Here is a 22,740-nt window from a genome sequence, read left to right on the forward strand (position 1 = left end):
TTTTCTAAATGCACTCCTGAAAATTACTCATTAACTAGGGGAATTAAATTTGATATTTTTGACATGTTAATCATTAATGTACATGAAAGAAAAAGGCTTAAAAGTTCTAACTTGTTTTAGTGAAAATAAGTACTAGAATGCAGGGTTTTGCGTGCTATGTTATTAAAATTTTTTCAGGGGACGTTGCCCTCCATATCTTAGTTTGACTTTCAAAAGTTCAGGATTTTTTTCTTTGCTCCACTTTCATCTCTATGCATCAATGAAACTTTGCACGCGCTTACTACTGAAAAAAGCTGGGTAGTGTTTTATGAAGGCGTCCTCGCACTTACGACATCATAAGTCAATATTAAAGCAATGGGCTTATAAGGGCGTAAGTGTAAGGAGTCTTCATGAAGTGCTCGTGGCGGGGGATGATGACAACGACCATGTCTTGTTGTTGTTGACAATGACTTGTTGCTGGTCACGTGATTACTACAACCGCGATTCCAAAAAAGTTGGGACAAAGTACAAATTGTAAATAAAAACGGAATGCAATAATTTACAAATCTCAAAAACTGATATTGTATTCACAATAGAACATAGACAACATATCAAATGTCGAAAGTGAGACATTTTGAAATTTCATGCCAAATATTGGCTCATTTGAAATTTCATGACAGCAACACATCTCAAAAAAGTTGGGACAGGGGCAATAAGAGGCTGGAAAAGTTAAAGGTACAAAAAAGGAACAGCTGGAGGACCAAATTGCAACTCATTAGGTCAATTGGCAATAGGTCATTAACATGACTGGGTATAAAAAGAACATCTTGGAGTGGCAGCGGCTCTCAGAAGTAAAGATGGGAAGAGGATCACCAATCCCCCTAATTCTGCGCCGTCAAATAGTGGAGCAATATCAGAAAGGAGTTCGACAGTGTAAAATTGCAAAGAGTTTGAACATATCATCTACAGTGCATAATATCATCAAAAGATTCAGAGAATCTGGAAGAATCTCTGTGTGTAAGGGTCAAGGCCGGAAAACCATACTGGGTGCCCGTGATCTTCGGGCCCTTAGACGGCACTGCATCACATACAGGCATGCTTCTGTATTGGAAATCACAAAATGGGCTCAGGAATATTTCCAGAGAACATTATCTGTGAACACAATTCACCGTGCCATCCGCCGTTGCCAGCTAAAACTCTATAGTTCAAAGAAGAAGCCGTATCTAAACATGATCCAGAAGCGCAGACGTCTTCTCTGGGCCAAGGCTCATTTAAAATGGACTGTGGCAAAGTGGAAAACTGTTCTGTGGTCAGACGAATCAAAATTTGAAGTTCTTTATGGAAATCAGGGATGCCGTGTCATTCAGACTAAAGAGGAGAAGGACGACCCAAGTTGTTATCAGCGCTCAGTTCAGAAGCCTGCATCTCTGATGGTATGGGGTTGCATTAGTGCGTGTGGCATGGGCAGCTTGCACGTCTGGAAAGACACCATCAATGCTGAAAGGTATATCCAGGTTCTAGAGCAACATATGCTCCCATCCAGACGACGTCTCTTTCAGGGAAGACCTTGCATTTTCCAACATGACAATGCCAAACCACATACTGCATCAATTACAGCATCATGGCTGTGTAGAAGAAGGGTCCGGGTACTGAACTGGCCAGCCTGCAGTCCAGATCTTTCACCCATAGAAAACATTTGGCGCATCATAAAACGGAAGATACGACAAAAAAGACCTAAGACAGTTGAGCAACTAGAATCCTACATTAGACAAGAATGGGTTAACATTCCTATCCCTAAACTTGAGCAACTTGTCTCCTCAGTCCCCAGACGTTTACAGACTGTTGTAAAGAGAAAAGGGGATGTCTCACAGTGGTAAACATGGCCTTGTCCCAACTTTTTTGAGATGTGTTGCTGTCATGAAATTTAAAATCACCTAATTTTTCTCTTTAAATGATACGTTTTCTCAGTTTAAACATTTGATATGTCATCTATGTTCTATTCTGAATAAAATGTGGAAGTTTCAAAATTCCATATCATTGCATTCCGTTTTTATTTACAATTTGTATTTTGTCCCAACTTTTTTGGAATCGGGGTTGTAAATGACACGTAATGACTGACCGGTTGATTCTCACGTTTTTCATCCTGTTCTGCAGCACATGGCTGTTACATGAAAGAATTTCTTAAAGGTTCATTGTTTTCACGCACAATTCAGTTGAGTGCTCTTGCAAATAGCCAAACATTACTATCATTTTCACAGCCAGCTTTCCTTCTCCATTTTTACCCCCTTCTTCCATCAGCAGTGTGATATTAAATTGCCGCCTGCACTGCGGGAATTGGATGTAATGTAAATTCAGGAAGCGGCTTTTCTCCACTCTGCCAGCAAAGTTAATGGTGCCCTGTGTGAAACCGAGGAGCTTTTTACCTCTTCTACAACCGTCTCGGCTCTTCTTCGCAGTCAGAAGCTCTGATAAATTAAGGAGTTTTGACACCGTTGAAGGCTGAAGCGATTAGTGTAGTGCAGGATGTCGGGTCTGCACAACAAAGTTCACTTCCTTCCTTCTGTTTATGCTGCACAAAATGTTCTTTCAGGGTCCAGTAGTGTTCAATCAAGGCTCCTGCTCTGGAAAAATCGAGCAGCATTGGAACTATAGCCTTAATTCGGAACGGAACCAACAGCGTTTGCACGGATTTGGATGCAAATCAGGATGTAATTGTTTCATACTGAAGTAAGCGCTTGCCAGGAGAGCAGCTGTTTACAGCACTGCTCCGTGCTATTCCTGATCATCTTAGACACTGATGAAGGAAAAAAAAAAATTTAGCGGAGATTCGTTTGCATGATGTCTCTGTCTGGATATCTCAAGTATTCAAGCTTATGGCTGTTTGACTCACAAGATTGCAACACAAATTATTTGTGGCACGGCAACTGGTCAGGGCTTTCAGGCTCGATGCTCACTCCCTTCTGACGCTGGTCTCATGGTAAGTATAGTCTACAGCGCTCAGGCTTGTGCTCCAACAGCAGGCGTGACTGTGGGGTGGTGGTGGTGTCATTCGCATCTTACTAAGCATGCCCAAAAAAAGCCAGCGTACAGATCCTCCTTTGTGCCTGCAGCAAGTCGCACAGGAGCGCTGTACTGCTGTTAATGAGGTTCTGTAAACCACGACAGCAAATTTTCAAGCTAGTTTAACAAACATGGTTGTTAATAATAAAATTAATATAAAGAAGTTGCTTCTGGGCAAGTCCGTGTATTTGTCTTATTCAGTGCAGTCATAACGTAATCTTTCGTAGTAATTTCCTCCCTTTTCACTTTTGGATGTCACTCGGTTTTATTGGCGGCGGCGGCAGCTGTCCATCGCTAGCCATGATGACTACTTCATTAGGATGCGCAGAAACGCAGATGGGCCGCGAGGCCCTCACCAGAGCGATAGTCACCTAGCCTGGGAAATCCCATGCTGCTTTGCACAATCGTTCCGATCTGAAAAGACAGCATGGAAACTATGGTCTAAAGGCTCGCCTGAGTTAGGGAGCCAGTCAGAGAGTGGGGAGGGGTGGAAAGACAGTGACGCGTACTACTCGACAAACGGAAGCTTGTAGTTTATTTGGGACTGTTTACGGATCACATTTAACATGGCGGCGAGCGATACGAACCAAACTTTCGATCAAGCTTTAGACACTGTTCTGAATAGTTTAGAGCGAAAGTTTGTTTTAAAAAACTCTTTCCTTCTCTTCTTCGCTCTAACTACGTCACCGGGTACAACTGCCATGATTGGCCATGGGCTACGTATACGCCAAATGATAGACATTCGCAACGTCCAATAAACGGCCGTTGACAATCGTAAACCACACCTCCCCTACGAGAAATTCAATAGGCGGATTCCAGACCATATTTCACTTGTGATATGGTCTGGTGTTAACCAGACTAATAGTCACCTGCACTGGGGGCACAAACAGGGGTCTCTTCAGACCCTCTTAAATCAAGATGCCTTTTGAGAACCAGCCCGCATTTCAACAGGTCTGAGAGCCGACCCTTATGCAGCGGAAGTCAGGTTATTTCTGTTGGAATGTTACTGGGGTACCATTTGTGGGGCGGGGTGTAGAACACATCTGCTTTCCTTGCTTTTTGTAAATTTACTTTGTCATTACATCTCGCGTTTGAAGGTCGTCTGCATGGAGAGATTTCTGATTTTGCTCCCGTTTCATCAAAATGGTGGTGGACTTTCTTGTGGTAGCCCCTCCCATTGCCATTGGCCTCAGCGGTACCTACGTTGGAGACCAGCAATTTCATGGTGCCTTGCTGGTGCCAGTTGTTTTGGCACTGGAATGAGTCTTTCTTTCAGTCGAAACGCATGGAACCCGTCCTAGATTAGGCACAGGCACCACGTCGGTGGAAAAGGGCTAATTGAATGCTAACAATAACGAGCCACGAGCAAAGACACGAACGGGAGAGTCAGACCTCCTACGTCTCTCTCCATCAATCAAAAAAGAATGAAAATCAGCCTGAGTATGTGTGAATTGCTTTGGTTTGAATAGAGCAGTCGCAATCATTAATTTGTAACCCCATGCGACTGGAACAAGAGGGAGTCCGCACAAAAGAGGCAGAGAAAGACGTATGGTTTTGATGACTCACTCCGTGACTCTGATCACAGCTGCTGCACTCAACAGTTCAAGGAATGCAAAAAAAAAAAAAGCTGTTGCATGCTGCTTTAGCTAGGAGTTTGGATGATTTATTTGTATAGTCCCTTTTATACATTTTGAATGCAGTGGTAAGTGCTTCACAACATGAACTTAGAAATGAAATGGTAGTCAAAATAAGACAAAGAAAACAGTGGGAAATATTTTTTAAAAAGTGTCTAAAATGCTAGATTTATAATCATATAATTAATGTAATAAATAGTTGTAATTGGAAATAAATCTGTTCAGTGTCAATGATTTAAAGCTCATTAACTGCTGAACCAAAAACACGAAAATAACTTTACAAAAACTGAAACTTTTTCCCACATTTGAAGACTTCAGTACATAAAACAAAAAAAAAACTTGAAAAGTTTAAAAAAAGAGGAAAAAAACAAAATTGATACCCTTGATACCTCAGTGTGTTGACTGACTTAGTGTAACATCAGTTTATAATATTGTCCTACTGCCCAGTCCGAGTGTGGATTACGGGGAAAGTTAGTGCTACATGATCCGAAGGCGCGATTTGGAATATAATTTTTCAGGGATGTCTGAATGTGAGACACTGAAGAGATTTAATAACTAGTAATCAAACTTGTAAAGTAAACAGACAGCCAGTGGAGTGAAGCTGAAACTGGTGCGATATGGTCTTGGCTTGTAGTACATGTTTATGTTCATCGTAAAAGTAATTGGGTTGTTGGAGGTCCTGTGAGCACTGCGTTACGACCGTGAGGAAGACGCTGATGGTGGCCTGTCATTTCTTTCCAGAACGGTGACATAGTGCTGAGATATTTTCGCGATAAATTCAGCAATGCAATTTTCAAAGTGTTCTAATTGAGATGTTGTTTTACAACCCCGATTCCAAAAAAGTTGGGACAAAGTACAAATTGTAAATAAAAACGGAATGCAATGATGTGGAAGTTTCAAAATTTTATATTTTATTCAGAATAGAACATAGATGACACATCAAATGTTTAAACTGAGAAAATGTATCATTTAAAGAGAAAAATTAGGTGATTTTAAATTTCATGACAGCAACACATCTCAAAAAAGTTGGGACAAGGCCATGTTTACCACTGTGAGACATCCCCTTTTCTCTTTACAACAGTCTGTAAACGTCTGGGGACTGAGGAGACAAGTTGCTCAAGTTTAGGGATAGGAATGTTAACCCATTCTTGTCTAATGTAGGATTCTAGTTGCTCAACTGTCTTAGGTCTTTTTTTGTCGTATCTTCCGTTTTATGATGCGCCAAATGTTTTCTATGGGTGAAAGATCTGGACTGCAGGCTGGCCAGTTCAGTACCCGGACCCTTCTTCTACGCAGCCATGATGCTGTAATTGATGCAGTATGTGGTTTGGCATTGTCATGTTGGAAAATGCAAGGTCTTCCCTGAAAGAGACGTCGTCTGGATGGGAGCATATGTTGCTCTAGAACCTGGATATACCTTTCAGCATTGATGGTGTCTTTCCAGATGTGTAAGCTGCCCATGCCACACGCACTAATGCAACCCCATACCATCAGAGATGCAGGCTTCTGAACTGAGCGCTGATAACAACTTGGGTCGTCCTTCTCCTCTTTAGTCCGAATGACACGGCGTCCCTGATTTCCATCAAGAACTTCAAATTTTGATTCGTCTGACCACAGAACAGTTTTCCACTTTGCCACAGTCCATTTTAAATGAGCCTTGGCCCAGAGAAGACGTCTGCGCTTCTGGATCATGTTTAGATACGACGACTTCTTTGAACTATAGAGTTTTAGCTGGCAACGGCGGATGGCACGGTGAACTGTGTTCACAGATAATGTTCTCTGGAAATATTCCTGAGCCCATTTTGTGATTTCCAATACAGAAGCATGCCTGTATGTGATGCAGTGCCGTCTAAGGGCCCGAAGATCACGGGCACCCAGTATGGTTTTCCGGCCTTGACCCTTGCGCACAGAGATTCTTCCAGATTCTCTGAATCTTTTGAATTATGCACTGTAGATGATATGTTCAAACTCTTTGCAATTTTACACTGTCGAACTCCTTTCTGATATTGCTCCACTATTTGTCGGTGCAGAATTAGGGGGATTGGTGATCCTCTTCCCATCTTTACTTCTGAGAGCCGCTGCCACTCCAAGATGCTCTTTTTATACCCAGTCATGTTAATGACCTATTGCCAATTGACCTAATGAGTTGCAATTTGGTCCTCCAGCTGTTCCTTTTTTGTACCTTTAACTTTTCCAGCCTCTCATTGCCCCGTCCCAACTTTGAGATGTGTTGCTGTCATGAAATTTCAAATGAGCCAATATTTGGCATGAAATTTCAATGTCTCACTTTTGACATTTGATATGTTGTCTATGTTCTATTGTGAATACAATATCAGTTTTTGAGATTTGTAAATTATTGCATTCCGTTTTTATTTACAATTTGTACTTTGTCCCAACTTTTTTGGAATCGGGGTTGTATATGCGCGTTTCAAGTTGTAATTAAAGCATCTGTAAATGTTGTTTAATATTTTTAAACCAATACAAATTAAAAAACACAGCCTTATTAACTTGATAAATGGCAATTCCTACCAAGCGCACGACTCCCAGACACTGATTAGATAAACACAAACCAAGATAGAGACAGGTAGAACGTCACTGATGGACCAACGAAGTCAAAAAATGGATGCCCCGTGTTTTTGTTAGCAACAGATGAGCCAGCTAGCCGTGATGAGCTATATTTCCTTTATTTTTTTAAATACAGGGTGTTTCAAAAAAACATGATGTTATTTGAGATGTAAATATCCCAGAAACTGCATAGTCTAGGCCGGTGAAATTGAACAGGCTTAATGTTGAGCAATATAAGATTTATTCCTCAAAATTTAAATGATTTCACAAATGAGACACGGCACACGTCAAGTCAGTCATCCAGCTCCTGCCAAATACGCTGTAGCATGTCTTTGGTAATTGTCTTTTCTGGTAACGGTGCAATTTTTAAAATTTTGTTAAATTTTATTTGTGAATTCTCTCATAAATGCACACTGAGGGCGGCACGGTGGTGTAATGGTTAGCGCTGTCGCCTCACAGCAAGAAGGTCCTGGGTTCGAGCCCCATAGCCGGCGAGGGCCTTTCTGTGTGGAGTTTGCATGTTCTCCTCTTGTCCGCGTGGGTTTCCTCCGGGTGCTCCGGTTTCCCCCACAGTCCAAAGACATGCAGGTTAGGTTAACTGGTGACTCTAAATTGACCGTAGGTGTGAATGTGAGTGTGAATGGTTGTCTGTGTCTGTGTCAGCCCTGTGATGACCTGGCGACTTGTCCAGGGTGTACCCCGCCTTTCGCCCGTAGTCAGCTGGGATAGGCTCCAGCTTGCCTGCGACCCTGTAGGACAGGATAAAGCGGCTAGAGATAATGAGATGAGATGCACGCTTTACAGTCTTGTTCGACTGCGTTCGAGCGTACTCTAACACACACGGCGCCTTTTCTTTTCCAGTGAATGGCATTTTCTAAACCTAAAAAGAGAAAAACAAAAAAACATTGAACATAAAATTTTGACCTGTTTCCACACACGCTGTTAAAATTTGAGGTCAATTGAATGAGAATTGGCAAAGTAATTAGACTGTGAAATTATATCTCTTTTTTTTGAAACACCCTGTATATTAAAAATGATTGAAATATTCTTTATTTAAAAGGATTGTTTGCACAAGTCTTTTCCGAAGGCCATTCTAATACAGAAGAAAACTTGATGGATAAATTGTGTGATTTTTCAGTTGCAGGATGCAATAACAAATTGTAATTGAAATTTGGGGGGCGGGTGAGATTGCTATATGGGTTTTGTTTGTCCCCCCCCCCCCCCCCCCCTTCCCCCGAGCAATATTCCCCAGTCCTACTGTGACATTCAAATATTTATGAACATAACAGAAAAACAAACCATCTCTGAATGAAATCTGCATTCAGCTGCAAATAAATGTACAAGTAGACTTTTATATCCGTTTCCCAAAGTTGTCTTTGGGGGGCCTTCAAACAGTCTGCATTTTTGCTCTCCATGTCCCAACACAATTGACCCAAGTGGTCACGAGCACTGAAATCACCCGTGTTTTGGTAACTGGGGGAAATTCTTGCCCAAGTTGTTTAATCTAAAGTACAGTCTGTTAAGGATAAGGGATGCTTCTTATTTCGGCCTAGTAGCTCAAAGCGGAAATGACCTTGTCCATCAGTCTTGTTCATCGACCTGCAAGAAATGTTTAGCAGTTCTAAGCCAAGCGTTCTGGGAGGTATATTTGGCACCATGCAGCAGCATGGAAAAACAGAGAAGCTGCTTGCTTTTTTTTTTTCTTTTCTTCTCCTTTTAGATTTTCCACAGTCGGTGTGATCATGAGCCATCTCCAATTCAAAACCATGACTTTTAAACATTAAAAGAAATGCACTAATCTAGAAGATGGAATATATTGGTGCTAAAATAATCTCCTCTGTATGTTTAAAGGCTGCATGAGGTTCCTGTTCTGTAATGGGGAAATCAGTGGGTGTTGATACTCAAGCTGCCGAGAGTCCTTATGCAGTTTGAGACACGGCTCTAATATCTCCTGCCTCTTGAGAATATCACGTCAAAGGGCCGTACACTGGCCCCGTTATTTACATCGGGACTGCTTCGTTTTTTTGTTTTCCACGCTAAATGAACACAAAATGCACACAGCAGCCATCTTGCATCCAGTCGTTAAAAGTAAGCATAAACCGGGTCTACAGAGTCATCAGTTATTGACGTCTCATGGCTGTTTCTTTCATCCCTGGTTTCCCGCTCAGCATAGGTATCTTTCATTTTGCATAATTTTGTGCCCACAAAACCAACATCTAATTAGAAAGCAGTCCGGTCTCGGCTCCCTTGGGGCTTCAAGAATATGATTAATGAATACATGTAGTCCCCTCTCGGCAAACCTGAGACTTCCACAACAGAAACTGTCGAGGCCCGCAACAAAACAAAAAGCGAGGGTTCTGTGGTATATTTTACAGCGATCTCTGAAGTTTTGAATCCACCAGCCTTGATGCAGTTATGAACTTTTGAAAAATGCTCCACTCTCTCAAAACAGATTGATTAAATGTAGCGCAGCATATGCCGCTTTTCCACTACAAACGCGGCTGAGTCGGGCTGAGCCGTGCCGTGCTGAGTTGGGCTGAGTCGAGCTGAGTGGGGCTGTTGGAGTTGCATTTCGACTACAACCGCACTGAACCGTGCTGGCTGGAAGTGGGTGGACACATTGGGTGGATTTAGCGAAAGTGGGTGGACGTCACGTGATGTCGTTAGGCGGCGCAAACAGTGACATCAGTGACCTTTTAAGCGGTAGTCTCACGACCCGGAGAATAAACAATAAACATGGAGGACATGGAGTCGTTAGTGTTGCTGGTCTTGGTGCTGTGGCTTGTTGTCACCGACAACGCCAACAGATACTGGCAAGAGCGTATAGATGAGGCGAGGCGCATAAGGCTTCAGAAATTCTCGTAATTCTCCTTCTTCCAGGTTTACGGTGTTTACAGATCCCAGCGTGCTCGCGGGGCGTGTGTGGGCATGTGAGGACACTCCTCCTCACCAATCAGTGCACAGGGGAGTGTCTCCTCACGCCCCTAGCCCCACTCGGCTCGGTTTGGCTCGCTTCAGCCCTACTCCAAAACCGTGCGAGTTTTGGGGGCTGAGCAGGGCTGAAGCGAGCCGAGTCGTGCTGCTCTGAAGTAGTCGAAACGCGAGCCGTGTCGGGCTGAAGTGAGCTGAAAAAGGGTAGTGGAAAAGGGCCAATAATCATCCTCAATCATCCAATCTAGTTGTCGTGTTTAAGCTGAAATGGAGTCACTTGGCCAAGGTTGATGCTTGGAGGCTCCAGGAGCCTTTTTTTAAAAAAAAAAAAAAATGTTGGTTCATTCATGCTGCGCTACCTGAATTTCGGTCCCAAATGTGGCAACTGGAGCAGATAATCATGTCATGTTTTCCAGATATTGTTTGATGTGTGCAATGTTAAAAGATCCCAAAGCAGATTTTACATCATTCTGTCCACTTTAATCATCCCCAGGACGACAGGATGGAATTAGCCTGGAGCCTTAATTACTTAATGCCCTGTTCATGGCATCATGGTTTTAAAGACTAAACCCAGTGGAGAGTTCAGACATACTGACCCAGACAAACGTCGCATTACGTGCGAAGCAGTAATTGTCAATATTCTCAAGGTCTCTTGTGATCAAACTGGATCAAGTTTGATAAAAGCTAAAGTTTACACAAGTTATGAAGATTTCACCTTGGCTGCTGGTAGCAGTGCAGAACCTGCAGTAGTTCTGTCCATCATATATATATATATATATATATATAGTGCTGAGCATAAATGAGTGCACCCCCTTTGAAAAGTAACATTTTAAACAATATCTCGATGAAGACAATTAATTTCCAAAATGTTGACAAGTTTAATATAACATCTGTTTAACTTATAACGTGAAAGTAAGGTTAATAATATAAACTTAGATTACACATTTTTTCAGTTTTACTCAAATTAGGGTGGTGCAAAAATGAGTACACCCCACAACAAAAACCACTACATCTAGTACTTTGTATGGCCTCCATGATTTTTAATGACCGCACCAAGTCTTCTAGGCATGGTGTCATGCCCGCCTGGCTCAAGGCAGCCACAACATAAAGTGGAGACCACGCCGTTGCACAGTTAACAAAAGACATTTATTAAAGTAAAGTAACTATAATCAAATGTCAGTACATGAAAGATAAAGCAAAACTGTAGTGTATATCAGCATAATGAAGTGTATTGCAAAAGTAAAGCAAAAAGCGTCAAGCGCAGCCTGCTCTGGCTCCCAATGCGATATAGCCAGGAGACCCCCCCGGTAGACTGCCAGGCCCATACTTATCCACCTCCCAATCACGCCATCAATTAGCCTACGTCACGAGGACTGGAAAGCTCCCCCTGCAGGCCAAAGACAGACACAACACAGAGCCAATAACACTGGCAAACGGAACTGGAAACGTGACGAACCCAGCACAGGCAAGCTGGGGCGTCACAATGGAATGAACAAGTTGACGACATTTTGCAACATCAATCTTTTTCCATTCTTCAACAATGACCTCTTTTAGTGACTGGATGCTGGATGGAGAGTGATGCTCAACTTGTCTCTTCAGAATTCCCCAAAGAAAATAATTTCTTTACACCACAAAGGTGAAGGCTACAAGAAGATCAGCAAAGCTTTACTGATCAGTCAGAACACTGTAGCAAAAGTGGTACAAAAATTTAAGAAAGCTGGAACTGCAACCATCTCACAGAGACGTCCAGGTCGTCCATGGAAGTTAACACCTTGACAGGAGTGTCTTCTGATGAGAAGGGTTGAAGAAAATCTACCTGCAAGTTCACTGCAGTTATCTAAAGAAGTAGAAAGCCAAACTGGGGTGATTATTTCCCGTGACACAATACGGCGTACACTGCAGAGGAATGGCATGCATGGATGCTGTCCACGAAAGAAGCCTCTCCTAAATCCCAGGCACAAAAAAGCCCACCTAGAGTTTGCCAGGGCCCATGCTGACAAAGATGAAGACTACTGGGACTCTATACTCTGGAGTGATGAGACCAAGATAAATGTTTTTGGAACTGACGGCTTCAAAACCGCATGGCATCGCGAAGGTGAGGAATACAAAGAAAAATGCATGGTGCCTACAGTGAAACATGGTGGTGGCAGTGTCCTTATGTGGGGCTGCATGAGTGCTGCTGGTGTCGGGGAGCTGCATTTCATTGATGGCATCATGTATTCACAGATGTATTGCTCTATACTGAAAGAGAAGATGCTACCATCACTCCGTGCCCTTGGTCGTCGTGCACTTTTCCAACATGACTAAACACACATCTAAGGCCACTGTTGGATTTCTGAAGAAGAACAGGGTGAAAGTGATTCAGTGGCCAAGTATGTCTCCTGATCTGAACCCAATCGAACACCTATGGGGAATTCTGAAGAGACAAGTTGAGCATCACTCTCCATCCAGCATCCAGTCACTAAAAGAGGTCATTGCTGAAGAATGGAAAAAGACTGATGTTGCAAAATGTCGCCGACTTGTTCATTCCATGCCTAGAAGACTTGGTGCTGTCATTAAAAATCATGGAGGCCATACAAAGTACTAGATGTAGTAGTTTTTGTTGTGGGGTGTACTCATTTTTGCACCACCCTAATTTGAGTAAAACTGAAAAATGTGTAATCTAAGTTTATATTATTAACCTTACTTTCACATTATAAGTTAAACAGATGTTATATTAAACTTGTCAACATTTTGGAAATTGTTTAAAATGTTACTTTTCAAAGGGGGTGTACTCATTTACGCTCAGCACTGTATAAAATATATGATGGACAGAACTACTGCAGGTTCTGCACTGCTAAGAACAGCAAAGGTAAAATCTTTGATATATATATATTTCAAATTTTCTTTGAACCCTGGGATGGTGGGATGAATATACTGTATGGCATCACCTCCAAGAAAGGTGCATGTTGCAGCTATAGATTTGTCCAAAATAAGGAACCTTAGACAGGTCTTCGTGCTGTTTTCTAAAAGTGACAGGCTTCATCCTGAACAAAAATACTGCGTGCACTGGTGGATAATCAGTAGCCTGGGCACTGGAAACCAGATTTACTTTTCCAGGCTTTTTTTATTTATAGTTACCCAGCAGGTCTGCCATGAGCAGCATTTTTTTTTTCCCTCTTGTAATCTAAAACGAGGAAAACAAAAGTTTGTATTTGATGTGTGGATTTAAATAAAATGCACCTTATGGTGATGTGACTCATCTCAATGCTCGAACTACAGCAAGCGCCGCTTGTGAATTCTACCACATGCTGTGCCACACAGTCAGATTCATTAGCTTGCATGGATCACATGCAGCCTTTTCAGAATCAGGAACATGCAGGTAAGAACAGCGTTGTAGTCGAGTCACTAAACCTCGAGTCCAGTCTTGAGTTCCCCAGTGTTCAAGTCCGAGGCATTAAAAAAAATTTCGAGTCGAGTCCGAGAACAAGACTCCAACTGCACCATTTGACGGTGGCTGTTTTTGTGCCGTTAACATTAGCTTGTTCCTGGGGGCATCGTGGCTCAGGTGGGTAAGGCTAGTCTGGCTAACGCAACTTCAAAGCTCTGCGAGCATTGGTCTGGCATAGATATTAAGCCCAACCGTTTCCCAAAGCGCGTGGTTGACCCGCCTCCCTGAAATGCCTGTTTGCTACTGGTCGAAGCCAGAAAAGGCTGTGACGAAGCTTAAACCAATCACATCACTCTTTCCTCTGGCGTATGTGACGCGACGGAAACTGCTTGAGTAACAGGAAGAAGATAAATACCTCCAGGGCTGCTCTTTGCTCCGTTTTCAATGAGAACTTCCCGTTGAATGCTTTCAATACAGCATCCACCGCTGTGTCAAAGGCTTGCCGCTGCTCCATGTTCGTAATGTTTCTAGTGAATGAAGCGCTTCCGGCATAGATTCTGTAAACAATCTATGGCTTCCGGTCGCAGTTCTACTATGTCAGTGCCTTGAACACGCCTCTACCCAGGGCCGTTGGAGATGCTCAAAGTTGATTGGCTCCTGATTTTTCGGGAGCTTGGAAGAGCTGGAGATAGCTTGCCTTGCCAGACTAAGTTCGCAACAGCCCCCCGTGTTGCGTCACACTTAGGATGGGCGGGCCCAGGCTAGGATAAGGCGCCATACTATAAATCTGGGGACTCGGATTCGATTCCAACCCGAGGTCATTTTCCGATCCCTCCCTGTCTCTCTCTCCCGCTCGTTTCCTGTCTCTACACTGTCCTATCCAATAAAGGTGAAAAAAGCCCAAAAATATCTTTAAAAAAACGTTAGTTTGTTCCTGAACATGCCGTATGAACAGGTGAACGTGCTTCTCTTTGTCAGGGAGTGCGAAGTATTCTGTCAGAGATGGTTGGGAGACGGATGTAAGTGCAGAAGGTGTGTTAATACAAGTGAAGACGGTAAACAATCCAGAACGGCAGGCAAAATCATAGAACACTGAAACAGGCAACAGGTCAAGCGAGGCACAAACAGGCTATCGTAGACTCGGCAGAATCCAATCCGAGAAACAGGAAATCGGGGGTCAGGAAACCAAATAAGGTGTCAGCAATGCAACTCAATACTTCGCAAAGTGAGTGTGTTTTCACATTTTTTATATCGACACGCTGATTGCACCTTAATCCTGCGCAGGTGCAAGTCGTTTACGGCATGTGAGTGTCCCCGCTTGGTGCGCACGCTGTCTGGAGCGCGCCCGAGAGTCTATCTGATGCACGCGCCAAGGCACGCAGGTCTGACACTCGTACACACAAAATTAATGCAGATATAAATATCTTAGGCAAATTATTTTTTACATGTTAGAAAAAAATCAAGAAAAAATCCGAGTCCTCATTTCCAGTTTACGAGTCCGAATAGCGTTAATGCACGAGTCAGACTCGAGTACTACAAGCCTGGGTAAGAAACACTGACTAAACCGAGCAAAATGAAGTACAGTGAAGCAGTTGTATAACCCTTTTGCGAGCAAAACATGATGTCGCCTCACAGCTTAACGTTGGGGTGGGAATACGCTCGTCAGCCTCAAATAATATCCTTTGTGTGCTGTGACATTGGTCAACGATTTCCTGAGCTTTTGTCAAAGATGCAAACACAATGTAGATGTTTTCTAAGGAAAGAATAATACCAGCAGAGTCATCTCAGAGGCTGGAGTTGATGCGCTTGTTTGTGCCTGTGCTCCTCGAGCTCCATAATTGATTACATTGCAAGCTTCCAGTTTTAATTCTTGTAAAATAGATTTCCAGGCGACCAAAGAATGGGACCGTCCAGGACAGTCCAGTGGCCTCGCTGATGGATTTACTGTAGGACTTGTTCACTCCTGTATCCATCTCGATGCTTTTTTTTTTTTCTCTAAATGGAATATTAGTGTCTGATTGCATCTTTTTAATAATATTGTGCGTGTTGGTTCGAGCAAAAACAAAACCGCAATTGATTTATTTTGACACGAGCCTAGTCTAGTAGGGAGTCATGTCATCTGGATTGGTTGATGCTCTTGGAGGAGCGGATTTGTGCCGTGGTCTTGATGTTTCTTAAGTAATCGTGTCCTTGATGAGTTGTAGTATGTATTTTGTACTGGCTCCTCCACTGATTTACTCCTGATGTTTTTGGAGAACGTCCTCCTCATCTGTCTATGTTTTTTTTTTTTTTTTTTAGCTTTAACTTCAGCTCACCCTTGTAGCACTTTGAAGAGCTGCCACCTCCAATGATGAATTTACTATGAATCCTGGAGTTCCATCACATTGATGTTTCCAATCAGCTTAACACACTTCCATGTTTAAGAGCACACGCGCACTCGTCTCTTTTGGATAGATGAGTTGACACACCACTCCTGTCCCTGTGGAGCTCCATCCAGCTGGCCGTGGCCCTCCGTTCCAGACGCTGATTCTCAGTTTGCCAAATTTGAGATTCACAGCTGTGTGTGGCAGGAGGAAAACTGTGAATGGATGTATGAAAGTTTAATGACGTGACTCTCTGTGGATTTTTGAGGCTGCAGCATGGCATGGATTGGAATATTAAAACTTCGTCCAGGAACAGCAGGCCGGGGGGGAGTGAGGGACTTGTCATCGTGAAAGATATGTGGACGTAAATGTTTTTGTTCGTTCCATTGGTAGGCTAGGAGTGCTTGAAGCTGACCATCCTGGTTTACTTCAACTGCAGGATGGTAAAAAGGTGGGGGGGAGATTTCAGGGACCTTACAGCGTCCATCTTGTGGATGGGAAATGGCTTAAAAGCATCTTCTGCCTTTGGAGTCAAACAGCAAAGACTAGGAACAAATGATTCGCCATGTAGTATTGGACTAAAAGCTGTCCAGATTACAGGGTGGCATGGTTCTTGAATGACCTTACACTGGTGTTGTGTTTGGGATAGACCCTGAAGCCGTTTGTTTTCAGGATGATGGCTGGCTGATGAAATTATTGGCTGGCTAGCTGACTCAGCCAAAACCTTAATGGCTGCTGCAGCCACCAAAATGTTTATGGCTACAAATGGCTGATACTGGACGTCACTGTGTGGCATATATCCGGGCGAACGGATCAAACAAATGGGGGGAATAAATAGCAAATTACCACAGGTCCCCTGGTCTCTTACTTCATTGTAAATATAAATCTAGCAAGATTGTAGTTCAATGCTAATAATAAGCTAATCTGGATTGTTCGAGGAAGGCATCTAGCTATCTACTCTCACTAGCAATGACCAGTGAAGGACTGGCAGCTATCTTACTATGATGAAAGTAGAGTGGTGGAGTACTTTTTTTTTTATCAATCTCGAAGTATGTGAAACAAACAAACAAAAAAAATACCTTTACACTTTCCCTCAGCAGCGGCAAAGAATGCAGCCATCTCGTCGATATCGGAGTCGATTGATGCTCTGGGTGGGTTCCCGGGTTCCCCAGTGTATCGTGGTAACGGTGTGAGGGGCGGGAAGCCAGACAGGTAGTCACAACGGCAAGCTTGTGGTGGCTCTCTGTGCTGTGATATCAGTTCTAAATCTCTACAGTGTATGCCTATACGTCTCTATTGTGTTACTACTAGTGTGTACAGTTGATCATGTTTGTGTCACTTTTCTTGTAGCTCATGATGTGGATAAACCCATTATTTGATGTACACAATTCTTAGTGGCTCAGCCAAATTTTATTAGATAGCGGCTCAAATTGGCTTACAAAATTATTGGCTGGCGGCGGCTCAAATTCTAAATGGCGGTTTTAGCGGTGCCTGGCGGCGGCTTCGGGGTCTAGTTTGGGAGATGGAAATCAGCAGAAAATTGTGACGTTCCCACAGAAGGCCAGTCCACTCCAGAGCTACAGAAAGGCTGGGGCCCACATGCATGTTTCGTCCAAACATGTCCACCTCTTTTCATCACAACTCTTCTGATCACCACTGCCAAGCACAATCAACCTTTTTTTGTGATCTGGCTGATGCGTTATTTTGCACGTGCATTTTTTTTTTTAAACATATAAACCCCCTCTATAATCATGCTGTTCACGAGTTTGTAATCAACCAAGGGAACCCGTACTGCATCTTGTTAAAGTCTACGTTCCCATTCAGCCTGTGGTGTAATTATTCCGTTAGGCTTTTCTGTACATGAATCTTTTATCCAGGCATGTTCAGGACGCATGTGCTTTATCAATGGGAAGCACTAATTAGCCTTTTGGAGCGCTGAATTAATACGCCAAATGGATACACAGCAGCGTAAAAGTTTTATGCCTTCGGTCTTAAATGTCTCTAGACAGGAACACATGGGTTATATAGAAAACGGATCATTTCTTCAACGCTTATTTTTCTGATTAATACATGCGGGGCTGGAACTTAATCTGTTTTTTTTTTCTTTCTTTTTTTTAATCTTACTCTTTGCAGGTGTTTTTTGTTTGGGGGGGGTTAAAATGTTGATCCACTGGGTTGGTCATTAAAATAGCATCCATGTTCAAATTCGTAAACAAGCCCAGTGGACAAGTGAACGCTTCAGTGTGCTTCCCAGTTCAGTGTTTACGCTAATGATCAGACTTGATTAAGTAAAGCTAATGCCGAGACTCTTCCAGTAAACATGTGTTGGGTAAAAATGTTCAGAATGTATTTCCTAAACTTAAATATGCTTTATTTAGAGCACCAGTTCTCTGATACCCCTTTTCCACCAAATCAGTTCCAGGGCTGGTTCGGGGCTGGTGCTGGTTCACAACTCGTTCAACTTGCGAGCCAGCTGAGAACCAGTTTGCTTTTCCATAGCTCGCGGTGCTAAGGGGAGCCACGTCATTTCGTCGCTGTATACGTCAGTTACGTCGCTACGTTTGCATAAACCTTGGCGCAAATATTGAAGCAAAAACAACACGGAAGAAGCAGCAGCAACAACAATAATAATAATAATGGATGACTTCGCATTTGTACAGCTGCTGCTTCTCGTCGCTTAAAAATGGCGATCTTTCGCGGTCTTGTTATTGTTGTTGGTCTTAACAACTCCGCCCCCCGCTGATGTAAGCGGTTCTTTCCTCTGGCCCAGCAGAGAGTTGGTGCTAGCCTGGAACCGGTTTTTCTGGCCCCAGAGCCAGTTCTTTGTCAGTGGAAACAGAAAACCCGGTTCCAAACTAAGCACTGGCCCCGAACCAGCCCTGGAACTGCTTTGGTGGAAAAGGGGCATAACTGGACTCAGGTTAGTAATCAATAGGGGTTGAATCTGGCCTCCTTGTTGGCCATCTCTGATGGTTTATTAATCTAGTGGTCTCCATATTGATTATCCATAGCTTAATCAGTCTAAAATGGTTTCCATGTTAAGGAACTATATCTCTCGAGGCTAATTAAGATATTCCATGAAATCGAGTTGTACATGAGCCGATAGCCGACGAGGCGCTATAAGCCATGTACAACGAGATTGAGTGGAATAACTCTTTTATTCTGTCCACATTCACTGGATTTTGAGAAACGGAGCGCTTTTTTTTGCAAATTTGATAACTTTATCCAAAGCATCTGACAATCGTTTTCTCTTAGGTGGACTTCTTTAAAAACCTATGGCGCCATCAGTTGACTTCAGTGGGTTGGTTTTTTTTTTTGGTGTTTTTTTGGTGTCTTACTGTCGTGACGAGGTCTCGAATAGCTTTAGATATTTCGCTCTTCCTTGGACATTTCGGTTGTGTTGTGTAATTATACCCCCCTGGCAAACAAAGTTGGGGGGGGGTAATATAGGAATCACCCTGTCTGTCCGTCCGTCCATCTGTCCATGTGTCTTGTAAGCTCAACTCCTCCTAAACGGTTTGATGGATTTTGATGAAACTTGGCACAGTAGCAGTACACCACCTGCAGATGTGCATGAAGGAAAAATAATCCCGGTCCGATGTTTCAAAGAGGAAATAACTCATTCAACTTATTCCCTTACATATGGCAATATATGATGACCGGCCCATGGGGGGATTCGATAGTGAGTTTACTCACACTTCTAGATTTCAAACTTCTTTGAGCTTTTGAACCAGTCTAAAAAAAATTCAGCAAATTTTAATGCTTAAAGATGAAGAATGTAAACAAACCGACGAAATGACAGGAGCAATTTGTGAAAAAATGCTATAATAATTCTTGAAAAATAAAAAAGATATGTTCTTGGCATCAAATATTTTGGGGGGGGGTTTTCATCCTCGGTCGGTTCAGCAAAACGCTTTGCCATTTTTTTTGTTTTTCTGTACTCACGGTATACACGGCTGATAGCCTAGTAGTAGAGTAGCCAATCGGAGCACACGATTGCTCGTATCCAGTGAATGTGGACAGAAAAATTGGTGTTAATTTTGCAGAGGCTGTTTGACCTAACTCGGTTTGTTTTTCTCCTTCTGCTTCAGCATCGATAAGGTGTCGAAGGTGGCCTCTCCGGTCCTCGTGATTCACGGCACGGAGGACGAGGTCATCGATTTCTCGCACGGCCTGGCCATCTACGAGCGATGCCCACGTGCCGTGGAACCACTGTGGGTGGAGGGCGCGGGGCACAACGACATCGAGCTGTACGCCCAGTACCTGGAGAGACTCAAGCAGTTCATCTCCTTCGAGCTGGCTACCTCCTGAAAGCACACTGCAGCACACTGTACAACATCACGGCACACGCTGCGATGAGCTCCTCTCCGCTCTTTACACACCGAGCCGAGGATCAGTGTCGAGGATTTGCACTTGGTGACAGAAATTCTGGACTCTCCTTTTTAAGTGTATATGTTGGTATTAAGGAACAGGGCCTTTTCATCAGTTTTTATTTTTGGATTTATTTTTTTTTTCTTTTTACCTTGATGAGAGAACATTTAAGCGCACCACAAACATACTTGGAATATTTTGTGTGAGATTTGTCAACCTTTTTTTTTGGGTGTGTGTAAATACCCAGCAGGGTGAAGTAAATGGCAGCGCTGTTATGTTTAGTTGACCATTGAGGGTTTGGTTGTTTTTTTTTTTTTTTTCGTCGTTTTATTTCTAGGCATTCCGTTGGATTCTCTTGACTGGGATAAAAGGATTTGCTCTCAGATTTTACAGAGCCAGTCTGTGTGTATAGTAGGGTGGGTTTTTTTTTTTTTTTTTAATTAAAGCCAGTAAGTGAAGGAATACTACCACTGAGAACGCATCAATGTCACATGACTGATCAAACCACTCCACCGTTTCCAGCTCTGGAGTACGGTGCTGTGTTTTACTACAGTAATCAGGGCGTTGTTTGTGCACACACACAACTTGAGGTGTTCGTATATGAAATCGTGGTCTCTGTTTTTGGCGCCAGTGCTACAGTAAGTAAGCCTTCTGCTCTCAGGCATTTGTGCTGTCTGTCGTTTTGTGGGAGTTGGCTTTTCTCAAGGTTAATACTAGCTGCTACTCTTCCAATGAGAAAAATCACTGTGAGACTGAACTGGCGAAACACTAAGGGTACAAGGTGAATCGTATTGAGCCACAAAAATCATCTCACCCACCCTAAAATTTTGCAGCTGCTTCCTCATTCTTGACATTTATCTACTGACCCCGAAGGACTCGAACCCCTGAACGCAAACGCAAGATAACACTAAAAGTCCTCGTGTTTTAGTGCCGACTTTGTAAATGTTAATGTATTCAGGGGTAGCACTAGACACTAGAAGTTATAATGGTTTAATTAACAAGAAGGAACTCGGTTTATTCGAAGTAGCTGCAATTACCGTGTTGCAACTTTTTTTTTTTTGAAGGGTTTGATTTCGTTTTTATTTCTTATTTTATTGAGCAAATGGGCTGGACTTTTCAGTCTTCATCTGTGTATTGCTGTAAGATAACACTGCATTGACAGATACATGTGTGTAACGGGATGCTATTGTGTTTCTCCACGAGCCCTGAACCAAGGTTTGAACCTCCTCTTTTATCCTCAGTGGAGTTGTTGGGTTGTCGGAGACTGCTTTTCAGGAACGACTGAACACAGCCCTAACTGAGTTGCTTTTGATACCGACGTTTTTAAACAAAATGTTTTTTCCAGTACTTAGTACTTATTAATTTTATCTCGACACCTCTTTTAATGCTGGTTTGTAAGATAATCGTACTGTACACATCTCTCCTCTCGATAGATACATCAAACAGGAAACTGTATTTAGTCTTTTTAATGATTTTGACACTGGAATTGCTGTATGCAAATATAATACTGAAAAAAATGAAATAGTTGGTACAAAATGTGCTAGTGTATCTTGTTTTCTCAGATCAAATGAAAGCCTTAAATGTGCTGTGAGACAGATTTATTACTCACTTGATGTTGGCTGTTGCCTCAGAGCAGCCCACTGGATGTTGTATTGCTATATAATGGAATAAAGGATGCATGGAATATTGAATATACTTTTTTTTCCTTTTTTTTTTTTTTAAATGAAGGTCGCTTATGATTGTTTTTGCTCTTCACTTGAAGCCTGATTTACAATCAGGCCCAGAAATGTTTGGATACTTATTTTATCAATCATTTTGGCTGTTTACCACGATATTGGAGTTGAAATTAAATAATGAAGAACTCAAAGTGCAAACTTTCTGCTTTAATTTAAAAGTATTTACATCCAGATTGGTAAAAGGTGTAGGACCTGTTCTCTTACGGGACCAAAATTAATTTGTAAACTAAAGAAGTTTTAATACTCTGTTACAAATCCTGCGCAGCAAACGATGACCTGACATCGGGAACCGATAGAGACCTCACCTGATGCTGGGTTTCTTCCCTCGTGATGCTCTAACAGGACTTCACTGCAACAGTCTATAGAGATCTTGCATGTGACGTCACAGCCGATCCAGATTGTAACAGACGCCATCTTGTTGGTCAAACGCCATATTTCCTACTTCTACTTCTGGTTCTACTTCTGCTGCGGCTACAAGCTCTCCCTACCTGTGCACGTTTTTTATGTGTATTTTTGCATGTTGTTCGTCTGTACCGGACTTCAATATCCACTACAACCGTATGGACTTGCTGGACATTGGTTTCCAGCAGAAAATGACGGTTTGTAGCGATTTCCATCGCATGCACAACATTCCGGACGAGAAAAAAAAAAATTATAACATTCCGGACGAGACAGCGAGACCAGCGGGGTCTCCGTGGATTGTTATCGGGTCTGGCAGGCGAAGGAGGCGG

General features: G+C 42.7%; 1 protein-coding gene across 1 annotated transcript in view; it reads left to right on the forward strand.

The window, feature by feature from the left end:
- abhd17c (abhydrolase domain containing 17C, depalmitoylase) overlaps positions 1 to 21,964 on the forward strand; it is a 150,523-nt gene extending 128,559 nt beyond the window's left edge. The window contains exon 4 of the mRNA XM_060941114.1: positions 19,994 to 21,964. Coding sequence (XP_060797097.1) covers positions 19,994 to 20,213 — 220 coding nt within the window. The 3' untranslated portion in view covers positions 20,214 to 21,964. The remainder of the gene's footprint in view (positions 1 to 19,993) is intronic.
- Positions 21,965 to 22,740: the final 776 nt, after the last annotated feature.

The sequence above is a fragment of the Neoarius graeffei genome, chromosome 15, assembly GCF_027579695.1.
Source record: "Neoarius graeffei isolate fNeoGra1 chromosome 15, fNeoGra1.pri, whole genome shotgun sequence".
Classification (NCBI taxonomy): Eukaryota; Metazoa; Chordata; class Actinopteri; order Siluriformes; family Ariidae; genus Neoarius; species Neoarius graeffei.